Source organism: Dermacentor variabilis, chromosome 1, assembly GCF_050947875.1.
Source record: "Dermacentor variabilis isolate Ectoservices chromosome 1, ASM5094787v1, whole genome shotgun sequence".
NCBI lineage: Eukaryota > Metazoa > Arthropoda > Arachnida > Ixodida > Ixodidae > Dermacentor > Dermacentor variabilis.
The window spans coordinates 29,393,671-29,412,238 of NC_134568.1; the positions used below are offsets into that span (position 1 = coordinate 29,393,671).

The 18,568-nt window shown below is 44.6% G+C and overlaps 1 protein-coding gene across 1 annotated transcript in view; it reads left to right on the forward strand.

Moving 5' to 3' along the window:
• Positions 1-18,568, forward strand: part of LOC142570599 (Na(+)/citrate cotransporter-like) — a 40,343-nt gene that overhangs the window by 7,650 nt on the left and 14,125 nt on the right. The window contains exon 5 of the mRNA XM_075678969.1: positions 7,602-7,761. Within this exon, the coding sequence (XP_075535084.1) occupies positions 7,602-7,761 (160 nt within the window). The remainder of the gene's footprint in view (positions 1-7,601; positions 7,762-18,568) is intronic.

Consider the following 18,568-nt stretch of genomic DNA (forward strand, 5'->3'; position numbering starts at 1 on the left):
CACCTTCTTGCTTTCGGTGGCGCATCGGGTCGGTTGAATCTCTCCAGCAATTCTCTCACGCCTTCCTAAGTGGCCTAAACGTGTTGCAGTAATTACGTGTTCCCAGTGAACTGTATGGATGAGGCTTTATTACCGGAACAGCTATATTTAGATACATTGGAATGGAGAAATCGCATTTTTCAGTATCCACCAAAACAACATTCGCGAATCTTGTGTTTAAAAGGAAACGCCGAAATCGATGCAGATTTCTTAGGCCGTCATGTTTGCTTGCAAAGAAGAAAAAAACGAAGAACTGCCAGAAATTGAGAAAAAAAGAAATATGCCTAGCATCAAGCTTACATAGTCATAAATCAGCAATAAAGAAATTGCTGGCTCTCCCGTAATCGAGAGCATGAAATGGCACCCGGGAAGGCAGATTGATTGGAGAAGATACCAGCCACAATATTAAAATGGGTGTCATGCATGTTCGCAATGCACCCCACCCCACCACACCGCACCACGCCATACTGTGCATTGTATGGACAGTTCCCAGCTATAAGAACCGGCTAGAAAAAAACCGCGGCACGACAGCGAGTGAAAGACGCCTGGGAGACGGCGCACTGCCCTGCTAGAAGAAGAAAAGCGCCTGAAGGAGGCGCCACGCGGTGTGGCACCATCGAGACGACGCACAAATCGCGCCGCGGAACTAACGGACCCCTGACGTTCAAAAGAGTACAGGCAACCCTGTATCAGCGCCAAAAGATGACAGTGAAGTGTGCGGTGCGCTGTATCTGCTTTTTGAACGTCGTTGGTTGTTCCTTTGAAGAAAAAAATTGAACGTCGCTATTGGAAATGACAAATAAAACTGCGGTGTACTAGAAGTTATAGCTTGAGTGATATTGTGAACAAACATTAGGAAGAACTAGAAAGCAATGTTTTTGAAGCTTGTTTGGGAATAAACTAGCGTATGTAACGCGGTCCTGTACAAAGGTATGTACATACATTTGGGAGCCAAAAAAATGTAAAAATTCAGCTATGGAGTTTTACGTGCCAAAACCACGATCTGATTATGAGGCCCGCCGTAGTGGGGGGACTCCACAAATGTGGACCGCCTGGGGTTCTTTAACGTGTGCCTAAATCTAAGTACATGGGTGTTTTCGCATTTCGTCCCCATCTAAATGCATCCGCCGTGGCCGGGATTCGATCAAGCGACCTCGTGCTTAACAGCCCTACACCGCAGCAACTAAGCAACTGCGGCGGGTTATTTTTGGGAGCCACAGACCCCATTTTCTCAAGCTTTGACTGCTTGCCCGGATGTTGTCGTCTGAGTGCCCGGATAACGGCTCTGCCTTTTAGCTCAAGGTCACTTGAAGGTCACCGACAACGGGGAGCTAAAACATTTCCTGCTTATAAAGATATCACAGTTGCATATACTGCATATATTGGGACATCTAAAGCGGACGAAGTTAATATAACTGCTCGTAATCCTACGAAGAACTTTTGAACTGTGTACAAATAATTTAGGCAGCTGTAAACAAATACAAATTTATTCAATATAGGGTACGTGACATGTGCAGTTTACAGGATTAGGATTTCAGTTTTCTTTTGCTGTAGGCTGACGAAGTTGTAGGCCCGTATTCACAAAAAGCACCTATGCTGGAAAGCTCCGTAAGCGCAAATTCCAGCCAACCCTGCTGCTGGACATATTAATGAAGGACGGGAGGTCGATTCCAAAGAGCACTTACGTACGAAAAGCTTTCCAAATCCGGCCCGCAAACTTTCGGGTTATAGTCGTTCCATAATTTAACCATTTTCAGCAAGGTTTGAAAAGCAAGCGAGGATCCTAAATCAGAGCATTGCTTTAAGAAAACTCAGTAGGATTTTAGCGTTCTCGCTTAAATTCAATAAGTTTTATTCAAATCGGTTAGATCGTTGACTGATGAGGGCAGCTTTGCGTTTCGCGCGCATTTCAATAGAAAGTCGAAGTTGACCGCGGCTAAACTTTCCGTTTAAGAACGCCGTCCAGTCTGTTCTTGTCATGCAAAGCTGCGGCGGTGCTCGTATACATTTCACTATGCGAGCCGTCAGTAAGTAGATGAGTCTACGTCGGAACGAGAAGTCATGTTACAAACGCGCAGTAATGTTCAGCGCACAAATTTCTGAGGGGCTGCAAAGCGTGCTCGTATTCTTTCAGAGATTTCAACTCGTTTGTTACGCGCACGCAGGTTTCCGTCAAATGCTTTACGGGCCGAATTAACAAAGTTTTTCGTTCGTAAGCGTTCTTTCTTTATTGATCGGTCACCTTCGCTAAAATTATGCCCAACATAACGACAGTTTGACATATGCTCTTACAAACAATCCTACCTAAGAGCTTTTTTGTGAATACGGACCCAGGGGAGGAATTCACAAAGCTCTTCGTTCGTATAAGTGTTCTTTGCAATTGACCGGCGGCCTTCGATAAAAACACGGGCAGCATCATAATTGGCTGGCATTTGCTCTTGAGAACAATTTTAGCGTAAGAAGTCTTTCGGAAATGCGGACCATGATTGGCTCCTCTTACCGCAGACGCTAACCATAATTGTTGTTTTTGTAAACTTCACTGGCTTAACTAAAGCCTTTTTCTAGGGAATTGTTTATCATTACTTGCGCTGCCATTACAGCGTACCTGCGGGCGTATGTCATCGCAGTGCCATCATATTGTGTTATCATGTACGGATTAAGGGCCGTATGAGGCGAGATACTAACGAACTCGCGTTTCGGAAAATTCTGCGTCCATACATTATTAAGACTCCTCTCATGGGTGCTGTGTTATTTTACTGTATTTGTGAGCGTGGAGTGAGATAGCTGAGAGCCACTTGAGATAACCATTCTAAAAAAGCAATTCGCAGTTTGCCCTAACAGGTCCTAACTAAACAGCGTTTACGTTACCAGCGACATGGCGCTACAAGCTTGCAACTTACTAGGGAAATACTTGGTGCAGAATGGCAATGCCGTTTGCTTTTTTTTTTTGCCAAAAAAACATGCTCAAAGCATTGGCTCGAGGCAAACGTTCTTTCGCGAATTTAACTTTATCGTCTCATTTTTGTAGGTTCAGCAACTTTTTTCTGTTTTTTACGGCTTTCCCTGGGTTTTTGATGAAGCTACGGCGGGCAACGCGAGGGAGTGAAACTGCTTATTTTATAATTAACCGCAAACACAGCAGTGTCGGGTGCTTATATGGTCACGCCAGCAAGTGGAGCGCCAGCAAACACATGACACACGTTCACAACTGCGCAGCGACGTCACATGACAGACGCAAGAACGCGTCTGTGATAACACAAGACTCCTCCCATTTCTTTTTTTTTGTCGGTTTGTACCGATCAGGAGGCTTTTTGGCGCGGGCGCTGCGCCGAAGAGCTTGCTTCTCCGGAGCCAGCATGGCGTCACATTGCGGGGATTGTATCGCGACGCTGTGGTTCGGAATAGTAGCACGGGATGAAGACGGCAAGTTGTTTGAAGACGCCTCTGGCTTCGGTAGCAAGCCTGCAGATTTTAAAGGGCTATCTGGGGACGGAACAGGCAGTATTCAGGACTAAAGCTTCTATAAACACGTTGGGTGAATACTCGTAAGTAGCGGCTCTGTCTCAGCCAACAAGCATGGACGCTACTTGTCGACATGAACGAACCAGCTTTCTTGACCGACTGCATCGCTCTTTTGCGACACCGCGGAGCCATTTCTCATCACCGGGGCGAACACTTTGCACCAGAACTGTGTCATTCAGCCCGAAAGTCCACCAGTCTCCTCGCTTTTCATCTACCGTGTTCTTTGCCTTGCAAAATCGCTCATGTACGCGGTCTTTCAGACTCGGTTGCAGGAAAGTAAGACGGGTGCGCGTCTTCCACGAGAGGAACCACTCTTTAGAGGTCTTCTCCGTAGATGCAGTACGTGTGTTCCTGTGCCCGAAAAAGAAACCAATCTAAACGATCCTGTAAGCTTCTCTTCAGACACCCCTTTTCCTCCTCACGTAGTTGTCGAAGCAGGTCTTTGTTTACGGTCTGTGCGAGTCGCTCCGTGCTGCCATTCGATGCCGGTTGGTAGGGTGGCGTTTTAGTATGGTGCACGCCGTTGTTGCTAAAGAAGTTACTGAATGCGGTAGCCGTGAACTGTGGACCATTATAAGTTACTACTTCCTCCGGAAGTCCACATGTTGCAAAAACACCTCATTTCTTTTTCAATATTTCTGTCGGTTGCGTTGGTGTCGTCAGGATAACCTCCACCCACTTTGAATGCGAATCAATTAAAACTGTTGCTAGTAGGGGTCCGAAGACGTGGAATTTGCCTCGTGGAGGAGTGAGTGAACGTGAGGCTGGGTCCGATATTCAGGACGTTTGACACAGACGTTTATATTTACATATGTACAAGAAAATGCAAAGTAATACAGAAAAGTTGATGATGAAGTTGCAGTCGCCGATCACTCCCGCCGTCCATTGCTCCTTTTATGCCTTGCGTGATTATTGTTCAGTCACTTCCCCCAACCGGCGTCAGGAGACCGATGACATCAGATCCCACCAATCCGGAGGTCGGTTGCCGTTTCCCTAAAAAGGGAACTTGGTCGGCAACGCACGCACATCACTGGGCACAAACAGTGAAAGGAGGGGAACGTACGCTGACTCCGATCGTATTCTGACAGGTGATGGCCGTATCATCGCACTGACCACGTCTCCGGCTTGAACATGCCAATTTGTGCGGCTGACAAGTGATGGCCGTATCATGCTAATTGCTCAAACCTCTCCTGAACGAGGTAATCCCGCGCTGGTCATAAACCATCCGTGTTGAGAACCATTTTGACCACGCCGTCGGCCCGTGACCGGAGGTTGTCGCGAGACGAACGGCCGGTCAGAACAACACCAACAACCACCGGTTCTCTGTGAATGTGAAGTCCAGATGCGCTCGCTGCCACCTGCGTGTGAGCCACCCCCAGGTCAGCCACGGCACTTCTCGTGCCGAATTTTGTGGCAACTCGTAAGTACTGAATCGCTGAACTAGGCAATAAATGTCCTCATCTAACCTCGTCCACCAGACGTAGCGAGTATTTTCATGCGCGTCGTGCCTGGGTGACTTTCGTGTAATAGGCGGAGCACTTTCCTCACGCAAGCATTCAGGGATGATTGCACGGTTACCCCACGTGACGCATAGCTCATCGATGGACAATTTATGTCACCTAACGAAATAAGCAGACAAAGCACTTTCTGACACGTCCTCTGTCCAGCCATTCAATGTGTAGTCAAGCACTCGTAGATCAGCAACACATGATGGCACCTGGTCCACAGCAGAAAAGGACACAATCCGAAACATCTTTATCGTTCGGCAACGCCAAGCGCGAAAGAGCGTCAGCATTTCCAACAGCACTGCCTATTCGATTCACCCACTGGTAATCGTATGCTGCTAGAAATAACGACCAGCGTTCCATTCTTTTCTGCCGACATAGCCGGCATGGGCTTGCCGTGTGCCAAAAGGCCAGCTAAAGACTGATGAGCAGAATAAATCACAAAAGTACGACAATAGAGATACTTATGGAACTTTTTGAGCCCAAATATTACAGCAAGGGTTTATTCTTCTATATGAGCGAAGCCCTGCTCAGCCTTACTCAACGCTTGGATGCGTCTTCTCCAATTTTTTTAGAAACGTATGGAACCAACAACGTATGGGGATGCATCGCAAGCTAGTCCCATTTCCTTCTTTGGGTCATAATACGTCAAAGCGATATCTTGCGTGAGCCATATTTTGCTTTGTGTAAAAGTCTTTTCTGGCTCACTTGACCAGTGGAACCCCTTTTCTTGGCTCAGAGCATTTCACGAGGACGTTACTGTAGCAGACATGTTCGGTACAAATTTACCATAAAAATTTATCAAACCAAGATACACTCGCAACTATGCTTCATTCTTAGGTCTAGGAGCCTGTTTTATCGTTTTAACTTTCTCATCAGACGGGTGTATACCATTCGAGTCCAAAACGTGTCCCAGATAAGACATGGGCGTTTGAAAGAACTTGCATTTTTCTTGCTGAACTCGAACGCCCTTTTCTTGAAATCACGAAAACAAGCTCTCTACTTTCTGCAAGCACTCCTCAAATGATGCTCCAGTAATCAATACATCGTCCAAATAGCACACAACATGGTCAAGACCCCTCAATATATCATCCACGAGTGCCTGGAACAATGAGGGAATACTGGTAAGACCATATAGTAGTCGCACCTACTTGAACAACCCTATACGTGTGTTCACGACTACCAGTGACTGTACTTAAGGATGCAGTTCAACCTGCTGATACGCAGTAGACAGATCAAGCACTGTAAAGTATTTGCATCCTGCCAAAGTTGCTAACAGATCATTGATCACGGGAAGACGATTATGATTTGTGTGCAGGCACTGATTTAGTGTCGCTTTCAAGTCGCCACACATCCTGACTTTGCTGTTCGACTTAGGCACAACAACTAGGGGCGTGGCCCACTCACTCTTCTGTACTGGTACGAGAACACCGGTCTCTACAAGGGACTCCAACTCTTGCGCTACCGCGTCTTTCAATGAAAAAGGCACTTGGCGCGCTTTGCAAAACTTAAGGAGTGCTACCTTGTTTGAGCTGTAGCTTGATACGAAAGCTCTTAATTAAACCAAGTGTATTATCAAAAGCGTGTGAATAACCGTTCAAGTAACATGGCAGCACTATCTTGGCGTACCTCGTGCACACTAGACCAGTCTAACCTTAGAGGCGCCAGCCAATTACGCCCAAGCAATGCAGTATTGCTGGTATCAAACCGCGCAAACTGCGCGTGCTAGGCAAAATATTATATTCGTTCTCCGCCAACAGTCTTTCTGCCGTTCTTATAAGTTTTCGCTCCACATAGCTGCCTGGAATAGACCCGTAGAACTACAGAATAAACATCATACATTTACACAATTTCCTTGTTACCTTGGCAAACGAAACGAAAAAAATCCCTTAGAAAGCATCTCAGAATGACTGGTGACGTTAATGCGATTAGCAGTGAAACAGCGTAGCGACACGCCGTATTGGCACCGCCGAACGCATCGTGAGGCGTGTATACTACAGCCAGGCTCCTCCCTCACGCTTCCTTTGCAAACTGAAGAAGAAGGTGCACCGAGCATGGGCAGTGGCCAAGGGCGCTGGCTCGCTCAGTTACTGCGAGATGACGAACGACTAATACATCCGGGTCTAATCCCTGTCGGTACCAGTTGCGCCATCTAGCGGTGCCGCCGCGAAGTCGGCTCGTGGCGTTTGTCTAAATATATATTACGCGGGTTCAATGTTGCCCAGAAGAGGAGATTTTTAAAGGATTTTTTTGTTAATTGAACAGCGGCATATACCCAGTGGCATATATGCAGTGACTCAAGTTAAAGTTGGCGTGAGAAATGCTAGAGACCAACATTCTGCAAACTAGGTGAAGTTCTCAAAGAATACTAATCGCAATATTAATCATATACCATTGGAGCTACATATCCACGAGTCCCCGTTGTTTAAATGGAATTGTGGTGTATGCAGGTGATTGGGGATACGGCTGCTTTCAATAGGTTAGCTGTCGTCCTGAATTTCACGCTCTCATCGTCTTCCTTGATCATCTTGTCAGGCAACCGCTAGGCGTGCTATGCCTGGTACTAGCGTACGCCCTACCTTTCACCAAGTGGATTCACGGGGTCTTCTTGGACTTCGACGGCATCGTGCAAAGACTGCCTTGGGGCGCAATCATCACCGTGGCCGGAAGCGACGCCATTATGCTCATCATCAAGGTGGGAACGGCGCACGCATTTGACAGCAACGAGCCTGCGCCCCCCGAGAAATTTCCGGTCACATGCCTTATGAATCTATTTCGTCAGAACAAAAGCATTTTTTAGTTCTTTCTATGTACGGAAAGCTTCTTTCTAGGTTTTCGGATAAAGATAATGTGCACAACGCCCTGAGACTAATGCTTGCAATTTTTTGCTTAACTTACCGCAAGCTTGGCCTGTAAGATTGTGATTATATGTGCAGGGAAAAGTGTTGAAAATCTGCAGGCTTCTGTTTTAAGGGACTCCTGCGACTGACACCCTTGTTTTTCTTTCCCACTAAATCTAGAACGCTATGTCAGTGGGCAAAACTGGAAGCACTCTATGGCTAAGCTTGTAAACAGCGAAGAGGCCTGCACAGCTGTCCAAGCCGCCCAGGCATAATAGTGGTGTAAGCCATGGTGAAACCGCCATTTCACTGGTCCCTTTTCAGGCTTGCGCGCAAAATTTTGAAGTCACTTTTAAATTTCCTTTACAGTGCTTCAAACTCGTTCCGCTTGCTCTTTCAAGAATCTGCCTTTATATGGTCATGCCTAAATAATAGTCATTTCTCGCTGTCGTGTTTCCAAAATGTTACCGAAGTGTGACGCACAAGGTTGAAGGTGCGATGCGAAACAAGTTTTGCGTGCTAGGTTGTCCTGGATATCGGCAAACAGAAAAGAAGGCGCAGGCACTTCCGTTTTCGAAAGACGGCTGGATAAACGCCATTACGAGGAAGAATTTCAGGCCTACATATACTACGCGAAGGTGAAAATCTTTTTTCGCCAGCGCGCATTCTCACTGCTCGTCTTGCTCGTCTTTAATGTGTCCTGCACACTGTATGCCTGAAAACGCAAGCGTGCCTTTAACAAGAAAACAGGGATGGAAACAATGCTATAAGTGGCTGCTCATTAACTTGTGTGCCCACTGGTATTGCGTTTGTGCTGCTGTGCGCCGTTTATTTACGCGCAATATTGTAACCCTGAAACATATCGAACATTATAGTCCGAGGTATACGCGAGCTATTTGGAAGTAGAATGGCCTTCGTCTCATCACGTCGCATCACTTTATTGTTTTAAAGACCACAATATGGGGGTATTACATAAGGGCTGCGTACAGATATAAGTAATAGCATATACAAAAAAATATTGGTTAAATATGGCAATCATACAATCAGAAAATATAGATTGACAGGTGATTGCAGTGACGTCGTGTGGAAGGCCATTTTAGTCTATGGCTGAGCGAGAAAAGAATGATGCAGCAAACGCTGCAGTATACCGTGGATGACCGATGCGCAGTGAAATGCGTGCCGGAGGTGTGATGTAGGGCGGTATACGAAGTGAGCTGAAAAAATAACTTTAGGAACAAACACAATACTGCCGATTCGACGATGACAAGCAAGATTTGTTAGACCGGATTTCGCTTTTAAAGCTGCTATGGCCGCTATTGGTATGAATAGCACGAAGAATGAATCTAGTGGCTTGATTCTGTAGTGATTCTAGTGAAGTTATCAGAGATTTGGTTAGGGCTCCAGATAGGAGGTGCATATTCTAGTTTTGTTTGTACCAGGGACATGTATGCGAGAAGTTTCACATTTGGTCGATCGTGCCGCACGTGCCTTTTTAGAAAAGCAAGGGATCTGTTAGCTGATGATAGGATGTTTGTGACATGCGCATTCCAGGTTAGGTCTTCGCACAAGGTTACGCCCACGTATCTTTAAGAACTGGTTAATTCTACTGCGACGCCAGAGAATAAGCAAGGGAAGAAAAGGAGGTTGCGTTTGAGGTGAAATTACACATGTTTGCATTTAGCAGGGTTGAGTTCCATGAGTTATTGGCTGCACCAGTGTCGTACACAGGTGAGGTCGTTTTGGAGAGCTAGCTCATCGGATGTGTTAGTAACCGTGCGATACACAACGCGCAGTCATCGGCGAACATGCTGATGTTACAGGAAACATACGTGGGTAAGTCGTTTATGCATATCAAAAATGGAAGGGAACCAGGCATAGGTCCTTGAGGGACGCCTGATGTTACTGGGAGGCGATTAGAAGCTTGATTATTAACATTGACTAACTGAGAGCATTGTGCTGAAAATTCTTTTATCCATTGTAATGCATCATGGTGTAAATTTAACTGGGAAAGTTTTAGTAGTAAGCGTTTGTGAGGTACTTTGTTAATAGACTTGGTGAAGTTCAGAAAGATTGCGTTCGTTTGAACGTTAGAATCAAGATTCATATGAAGATGATGAATGAAAATGGTTAATTGCGTTTCGCAGGACTAGTACCTACGAAACCCGTGCTGAGAGGGAGGGAGAAAAATGGTTCGAGTCAAGAAAATTCATTATGGGAGAATAAATGACATGTTCCTTGATTTTGCATGGTACCCTAGTTAAGGAAATGGGACGGTAATTAAGAAGTGATTCTTTGTTACTGATTTGAAGACTGGAATGACCTTTCGCACTTGCCAGTCACTGGGTATGTTACCCGTGTGAAGTGATTGCGCGAATAGTAGCGATAAGTATGCCGTGGAGATGCGCCAAGTATTCTTTAAGAGCTTGGAAGTGAATTCGTCAGCACCCAACGATGATGACAGCTTAGTGTTTTCGATATTAAGGGCTTTTCTATGTGCAGAAAATGTAGTTCATGGCATTGGTGATATCGGATAAGCAGTTACGACAGGTAGTGGTATGTCAAATTCTTTAGTGCAAACGGATGAGAATGTGGTGTAAAATATGTTCGCGCATTCAATGTCGTTGGTTTCTTGTCCAAGTGCGTTAGTAAGAGGGATATAGTGCATGTCTGTTGAGAGTTTAGTATTTGCCAGAATTATCGCGGATTGTTGGTTAATATTTTTGGCAGGTCTGTTCCGAAAAAATGTGGGTTTAGCGCAACGAACGGATTGCAGATACGTATCCTCTGCCGCATAATACTTGTTCCATGCGTACAGGCTTCCGTTGAATTTTGCTGCGCGGAATAGGCGTTTTTTTATTGTTTTCAAAAGTTTTTAACGTCTTGGGGAACCATGAATTATGGTTGGCACAAAATGTTCTGGTTGGAATAAATTCGGTCACTAGTGCTGTCATTTTAGTTTTGAAACTTAGCCAGTTATCTTGAACAGATCGGTCGTGAAAGCCTTTTTCAAAATTCGGAAGAAAAAACCCTGCAATTGATTATTGATGGCTTCGTAATTACATCTTGTCATATAAGAGAATAGTTTTTTGGCAAGGTTAACGTTGTTCCGGTAAAAAGGTGAAGGTGGCATGCAAGACTTTATGATAGCTAATTTCGCGGAGATATGTAAGGGATCATGAACTTTCTGCTTAGTATCAAGTCCAGAATGTTAGAAGACTTATGTAGGACGCGTATCGCTTGAGTGACTAATTGGGTGCGGTCAAAATTTAAACATACATCGATAAAGTACTTTGTTTCTCTGCTGCTTGTTGCCGTTATGTTTTGCCAATTAATACTGGGGGAATCGAAATCGCCAAACATAAATATGCGCACGTTACGGTGTTTAGTATTAAGTTGATTTAAGCAATCATTGAGGTGACGCGCAAACGTTGTGTTGTTGCTGGGGGTCGATAGCAGCCGCCTAGTATGATTATTTGAGGTGCGGAACGGCAGATGAACCACAATATTTCCAGCTCCGTACTGATGTTAAAACACCTCCGCCTCGGGAGTCCTTGCGATGTTTCCGAACGACGTTGAAGTTAGATAAGTCGGTCAAAACTTCAGAATCAGTGACGTATTTTGTTAGCGAAGTTTCAGTTAAGATCAGTATGTTGCTTGCGGATGAGGAAACAAGATTAGAAATGCGCTCGCGCTTGGGGCGATAACTGCGTATATGCTTGTAAAGCTTAAGGAAAAAGTACAGGATGCTTACCACGAGGAATATTGGAAGGACGGTCAGGTGCATGATAACGAGTCGATTGCTATTCGATTTCTTGTACCACCTGGGATGGTTCATCGAATGTGTACCGCTTCGAACCAATATGCAATGTTGTGTATCGCAGTGAAAGTGCTGTTGATTTGCTGCGAGCCAACGCAACGAGCTGTTCGCGCGCAGCACAAACAGGGCGTGAAAAGACCTGTCCAATGCCATAATTAGTTCCCTTTAGTATAGCGCCTTTAGAAAAGAGTAACTCCTTGGTTTTAAAGAAGGCGAATTTCACTATTATTGGGCGAAGGTTCCCGGTTCAGTGGCGTCCAAGACTGTGAGTACGCTCAATTTCTTTTGGGTCGATTGTTAATTTGAGAGTTTCACAGCAGTGGCGGAGGAATATTTCTTTGGATTGGGCATATGCTTCTGATGGATTCACGTCTTCAATATTATGAAAAATTCAGTTGTTGCCTGCGTTACAAGACAGTACCAAAATTGTTGTAATTATTCGTCTTATAACTTCGTAAGAGGCCAGAGCGGAGCACACACTACGTACCTGGCGTGATAAGAAGCCGGCGATAAGCCACCTGCGCAGCTTGCTGGGACTTTCGAAGCGTGCTTGGCAACATTCACAAAGCCTTTCGTTCGTAAGTGCTGTTCGCCTCTGGCTGGCTGCGTTCGCTATTCATACGTCCCACCTCATTATTGGACGGCGTCTGCTCTTACGAACAGTTATAGCGTAAAAACGTTTTGTTTTACAGCGAAGCTGTATACCTCTACGGTCCAAGGCAATTTTCATATCACTGTGGTAAGCGAAAAACTCCTCATACGTGGGCCGATCCCGAAGATAGTGCAATGCCGGGCCGACCCGGGGCGGAGGTCAGGCAGGCGTTAAGCACTCCCCATACGTGGGCCGATCCCGAATATAGTGCGATGCCGGACCGACCCGCGGCGCAGGCGCAGTTCGCCATTGAGGGGCCCACATACACAGCTTCGCTGGTCATACTTCTTTACAGAGTGGAAGGGCACTGAGATTTTGTTGTTTTGTTTTTGCAAGCACGGGCACAGTTTCTCAAGGCCTTAAGTATTTAACACTGCGTGATCCTTGCCTGAATTCGTGTGCGCTGCCCTTAAAGCATCACGTATCGCATATGCATAATTCGTGTCAGAGTTATCTCTTGCGCGTAGGTAATGTTGCAAGGTTGGTACACTTTGACTGAAATTAATGGATTTCAGCAGCAGATGTACTTACCTGCCTGCAAATGAAGTTGTTCTCATTGGCAATTGAACATTAATAAAATTACGCCAATTGACCAGAAATTCTTTTTACGTCACTTGCACAGTTCAAGAATGGGCGCTAAACGCAGTTAATTCCAGAGCATTTATTCACGTTGGGCCCGCGGCTATTAGTGTTGAATTTCGCCTTGAAAGAAGTAGTAAAGAAAAAAATGAAAATGCGTATTACCTGGCCCGTGATGTTCCGCGTTCAATGCATTAATATCCTTCCTACGTGTCAGTGACACGGCGGCCGTTACGCAGACGATGTCATACCACGCGACGCACAGACCTTTTGCAGTCATTGTCAACGAAATATTGGTGCGACACCAAACATGTATCGTTGCAGTGTGCGGTTGACTCGCAACGCATGCGCTGAGCCGTAAAGCAAGAAAACTAGGCCTGCAGAATAGATAATTTGTTGTTTGCATGTTTCAGGACTCCAAAGTTGCTGCCTGCAAACGCCTAGTTGGGTGATTCTTTCCTGAATCTCGCCCACTTTCCTTGCATCCCGGAAAAAAATCGAAACCACAGCAGGTATTCTTGCAGAAAAAAATTATTCGAATACTTCTCAATAAGGTGGACAACTAGCCCATCAGTATCTTTTAAGCAGGGTGTACAACATCTCCATTGAAGGTTTTGCTTTTAAACCAGTGCATTAAAAGTTGGTTAATAATTTTTTTTTCATTAATAACCGAAACTTGCAGCAAGAATACTTTGAGTTGCTGAAGAGGGCTGTGAACAATGCTAAATTTATTTGCATTTTCGTAGCGCGCACGTTAATTTCTGGAGCCTTAAGGCACAATTTGGTTGAAACACCCTGTAGATCAAAACGTCCCACGGACTCTCGGCGTTTGCGGAAGGCTCCATTGGAAAAGCAATAATTAGTGAAACACCCATGCATTTTGCTGAATGCTCGGGGACGTATATCTCGAAACTGTTGCTATATTCGCAGTCTATAGGGACGCCTACAACGTGATCACGCCTTGAATACTGGCCCGTCTGGATTTCAAAATTACAATATACTTTCATTAAAGTAATTAAATAAATATAATGAATTAATGTTTACTTATCAAACAATTAGTGTGTTATTCTCGCGCGATGTCTGTTTTACCCCGCCGCGAATAATGTGACGCCCGAGAACTCCTTATGTTGAACGCATTGTTTTTAGGAATTAAAATGTTTAAGTCTTTATTGAAAGACTGTGTATAATAATCTGTGGCATTAAATATAGATATCAGTGCGGAAGAGAATAACGGGGTTCTCCACTTTTCGAAGACCGTAATTTTTTACCATTAATTTTTAGTTAATAAAATATACAAGAGAAAGCTACACTTATATAACGCCCATAACTTCCGCATTAAGTCGGACCTAGATTATGATGATTATTTTGCAAGCTTTGCTTTTCTGGTGGCATTCGCACGATATTCCATCTTATCCTGACGAGAGCTTGAGCGGGAAGCATCTGCCTCATGTGCAGGACGTTCATAAAACTTGCAACCAAGTAAGGCTATGGTGGCTTTCTAGCCACCATACTAAGGCTGTCTAGCTTCATTCTAACTGCGCCCAGCATGCACTTTTGACATTTGAAAATGCTGCTCTTCATGCAGACATTGGTGATTTCTCAGTCCATTGGTGTGGCAGCCTTTTCGAAAAGCCCAACGGTCGCCGAACAGGTGGCTGCCAAGGCTGCAGAAAGGGCTTCGATCACGTGGATCGCACGTTCGGCAGGCATTCGGCGCACACCCACGCATGCGCAGCACGTAACACACAGCACAAACACTCGCACGCATGCACGCACGCACACAGTTTGTATGTGTGCGTTTGTATGTTTTTGCACATGTGTTACTGTGTTCTATGTGTCCTTTGCTTTCATGCCCTACGCATGAAAGGGAGGTAATTATTATTGTTAACAATATAAAGAATAGCAGTGCCAGAGATATTTATGGCTTTCAAATACAAAAACCAGTAAAGTATGTAACTGATATAGCACCAGGTACTACGCATAATACTAATATTTGTATTAGTACAGCCATTTTCTCCCAAAGTATGCAGAACGCATGTATAACAGTTTTGTTCAAGAAAGCCTATAAAAATGACATAGGAATCTGTCGTCCAATGTCTACTACTAGATTTCGAAAAAAGTTAATTTAGAACGTTTCATTGAGTTCGAGCGTAAACATCTGTTTCAAGCTACCAACATGGATTCCGCAAGGGCGTCAGTATACTCAGCATGCATTGTTCTCTCTAAAAGAACGACCACCTTTCTAATTTGAAATTTGGAAATATTTTACTCGGGATTTCCGTACACCTGTCAAAAGCCTTTGACAATATTAATCATAACCTTTTCATATGAAAACTTGACCGGTACGGCTTACGTGGGAAGTCTGCATTCCTCATTCGTTACTACCTGAAACATAGCACGCAAACAGTCTCAATTAGTGATTCGCTTTCCGACTCACTTCCTGTGCCTGAAGGAGTACCACAATGGAGTATCTTAAGTCCATTTTTATTTAATCTTTTAATTAGCGATATTGTCAAAGTCGATGCAAACACCAAATTCATCATGTACACAGACGGTGCCAGTATGTTCTTAATGGGTAAATCAGTTGACGAATTACTTGATGCATCAAACTTGCTTTTAATAAAATTACGTGAATGTACACCACGCAATAGCCTTCTGATTTGTGGTAATAAAACCAATTCGGTGGTATTTCTATCCAAAAACAAGAGTATGTCCATTAATAAATCTATTTTATTAAGATCAGGGCACGTTGACATTCTCCTTGACTTTAAGAAGGTAGGCGTTGTATTTCAAGAAAACATGTCATGGAATGTCCATGTCGATCTAATGCTGATCAAGCCGGCACAAATTCTTGGTATTATTAAGTTTAATCGTCACATACTGCCATCTAACATTATGATACTAATCTACAACACTTTGTTTTATTATCGAGTTAACTGCTGCCATTTAGTTTGGGCAACCACGACGCATGAAAATTTACATAAGATTCATAAATTGCAGAAAAGCTTCTTTAGGATTGTCGAAAACGTGCTTATGTATTATGCCACCCACAGCCTATTCACCAAATATGACATATTACCGGTCGCACGTTTGTTTGATTATATTCTTTGTGAAACACTTGCAACAGAACTAGGAACATGCAAACATTTTCTTTCCTACAATGCTTAGCCAATTTACAGAGAAATCTTACAAGCGACCAGACACAAATTACGCTTTACAAAGATTGCAGAATAGACTACATAGTCTATTAAATAGTGTAAATGATAAACATATACATATATAAAACATGACATAAAAGTAAACTGTACTTTGTTCTCGATGGGATGTAATTGTTTCAGAAGTTTTAATTTTCCATTATCATAACATTATACTCAGTTAGAGTACGCTTTTTAGCTATTTTTTTCACATTTCGTTCACTTTCTTTGATTCTATAGTGAAATGTATCACACGATTATGTATCTTGCGTGTCATAAGAAGGAAGTGCTCACTGTTCTTTGTTGTTTATTGCTTTGTGTTGCAAGCTAGGTGCAACGCTTCTTGGTCATTGGAACTTTTTTAGTGTATTTTCCCCATATTTATTGTACAAAGGCGTATTGTTCTGTTCCTGATGCACGGCAGTCAGTGTATATATACGTCGGCATGATGTTCTGTGAAGCTGTCGTTTCTGATAACGTTTACTGCATGTTCCCAGTGTCATGTACCTACTATATATATATATATATATATATATATATATATATATATATATATATAAATAAGTTAAACATTATTATTATTATTATTATTATTATTATTACCTCTCGCGTCGCTTTCAAACGTGGTGATTATGTTGGTATATATGATTTCTTATGTATTGGTCACTCGTCACAGATATAACCAATGTGGCTGACCAAGTATATAGGTTTACGAAGCTTGTTTTGAGCAGTATGCGCCAATACATTCCCCACAACAGACGTAAGCGCTCTAAATATCCTTACTGATGCTCACCTTAACTTATAACTTCACTAAAGGTTAAAGATCGCACACACCGTAAATCCAGAAGTCCCATGCCTAATGAGTGGAGAGATGAATTCCACTTTTTAGGACTCTCTGCAAACGCCTCCATAAGGTGGATGACGTCTGATATATTGCATTCTTGGAAAAGAGCGTATCCAACCAGCGGGCGGAATTTTGGAAGTATATTCGCAAGCGCTCTAGTAAAGGTGGATAGTTTTTTCACCTGCTCAACTCTAAAGGAGTAGAAGTCCAAGCAATCGCGTATTGTATTGCCGCCCATTTCTCATCCTCACACAATGTTTCAGGTTTGAACGCTCTGAGATCTCGGTGTAATTTTTGATGCAATCTTACATTTTTCGGCTCACACTAAACGCGTTGCAATGCGGGGTTCGCACTGCCTGGGCTCTGTTTGCAGAGTATGGAGGGAATTCAATTCTTCTACACCGCTGTGCAGGTTGTACACATCAATCTGTCTTTCTCAACTCGAGTACATGTCGGTCGTCTAGAATGGCATTTCCAGATCCAACAGTGACATTATACGTAGGTCGGTTTCAGAAAAAGTTTCTGAACAGGAAGTGCGGCAGTGGCGAGCGACGTGGCCAATGCGAAGGCAACGGAAGCAAATGGGCTTGTCGTCCGGAATTCTTCACTCGGCAGGGTTGCAGTATCTGGGAGAGAAATACGGAGCGCTGTGAGGCGTAGCTGTCGGCACCGGTCGGACGTCGGGTCAGGAAACGGAGCAGGCAGCCGGAAAACCGAGGTTTGCAAATTCTTGTCGCACAACTGCCTGAATTAGAGAGATCGCTGGGGCTGGTTGGTTAATGGTGGGGTCAAGTGGGCGTGGATGGAAAGGCGCAGGACTTGTAGCCTCGAGCTCGCGGCGAACAATACGTGTGACGTGCTCATTTAAGGGTAGTGAAGCGGTAAGGTCGACGCAAGACGCCGTCGCAGCCGTGTTAGGGAGCCGGGAGAACTGTAGAATGACGCGGCGGCTTTTGGCGAGCTCAAAGTGGCGGCATTCCTTGATACTGACGTCGATGGTGGACATATTGTTGAAGACCAACAAGTTGAACGCGTCGTCCGCGATCCCTTTGAGTACGTGGCCGACTTTGTCAACCTCGGCCATTTTCTCGTCGACTTTTCGGCAAAGAACGAACACGTCTTGTAGACATACGATTCAGTATAGAAGACTGGACTCGGGTAGCAAGCGCTTTTCTAGCAGACAGCTGCCGACCGGTGGGATTTCCAAAGAGGTGGATGAGCTTCTCCTTGAAAGCATCCCAGCTAGAGATCTCGTCTTCGTGTATCCGGGACCAGACACGAGTAGTTCCGCCCAAGTAGAAGAGGACATTCGCTAGCATAATGGTAGGGTCCCAGCGGTTGTTTCGGCTAACACGCTCATACAGGCCGAGCCAGTCCTCAACGTCGACACTATCTTGACCGAGGAAAATGCCAGGATCGCGGGTATTGGTAACCGTAACGTACGTTGTTGTCGGGGTCGCAGGAGTAGAAGCAGACGAGGTGTCGTCACCGGGAGCCATGTCGGAAAGCAGGACGGTGCGGCCGCTGCGGAGTTCCGTGGCGAGGACGGGCCCACCAAAATGTCACGCGAACGAAG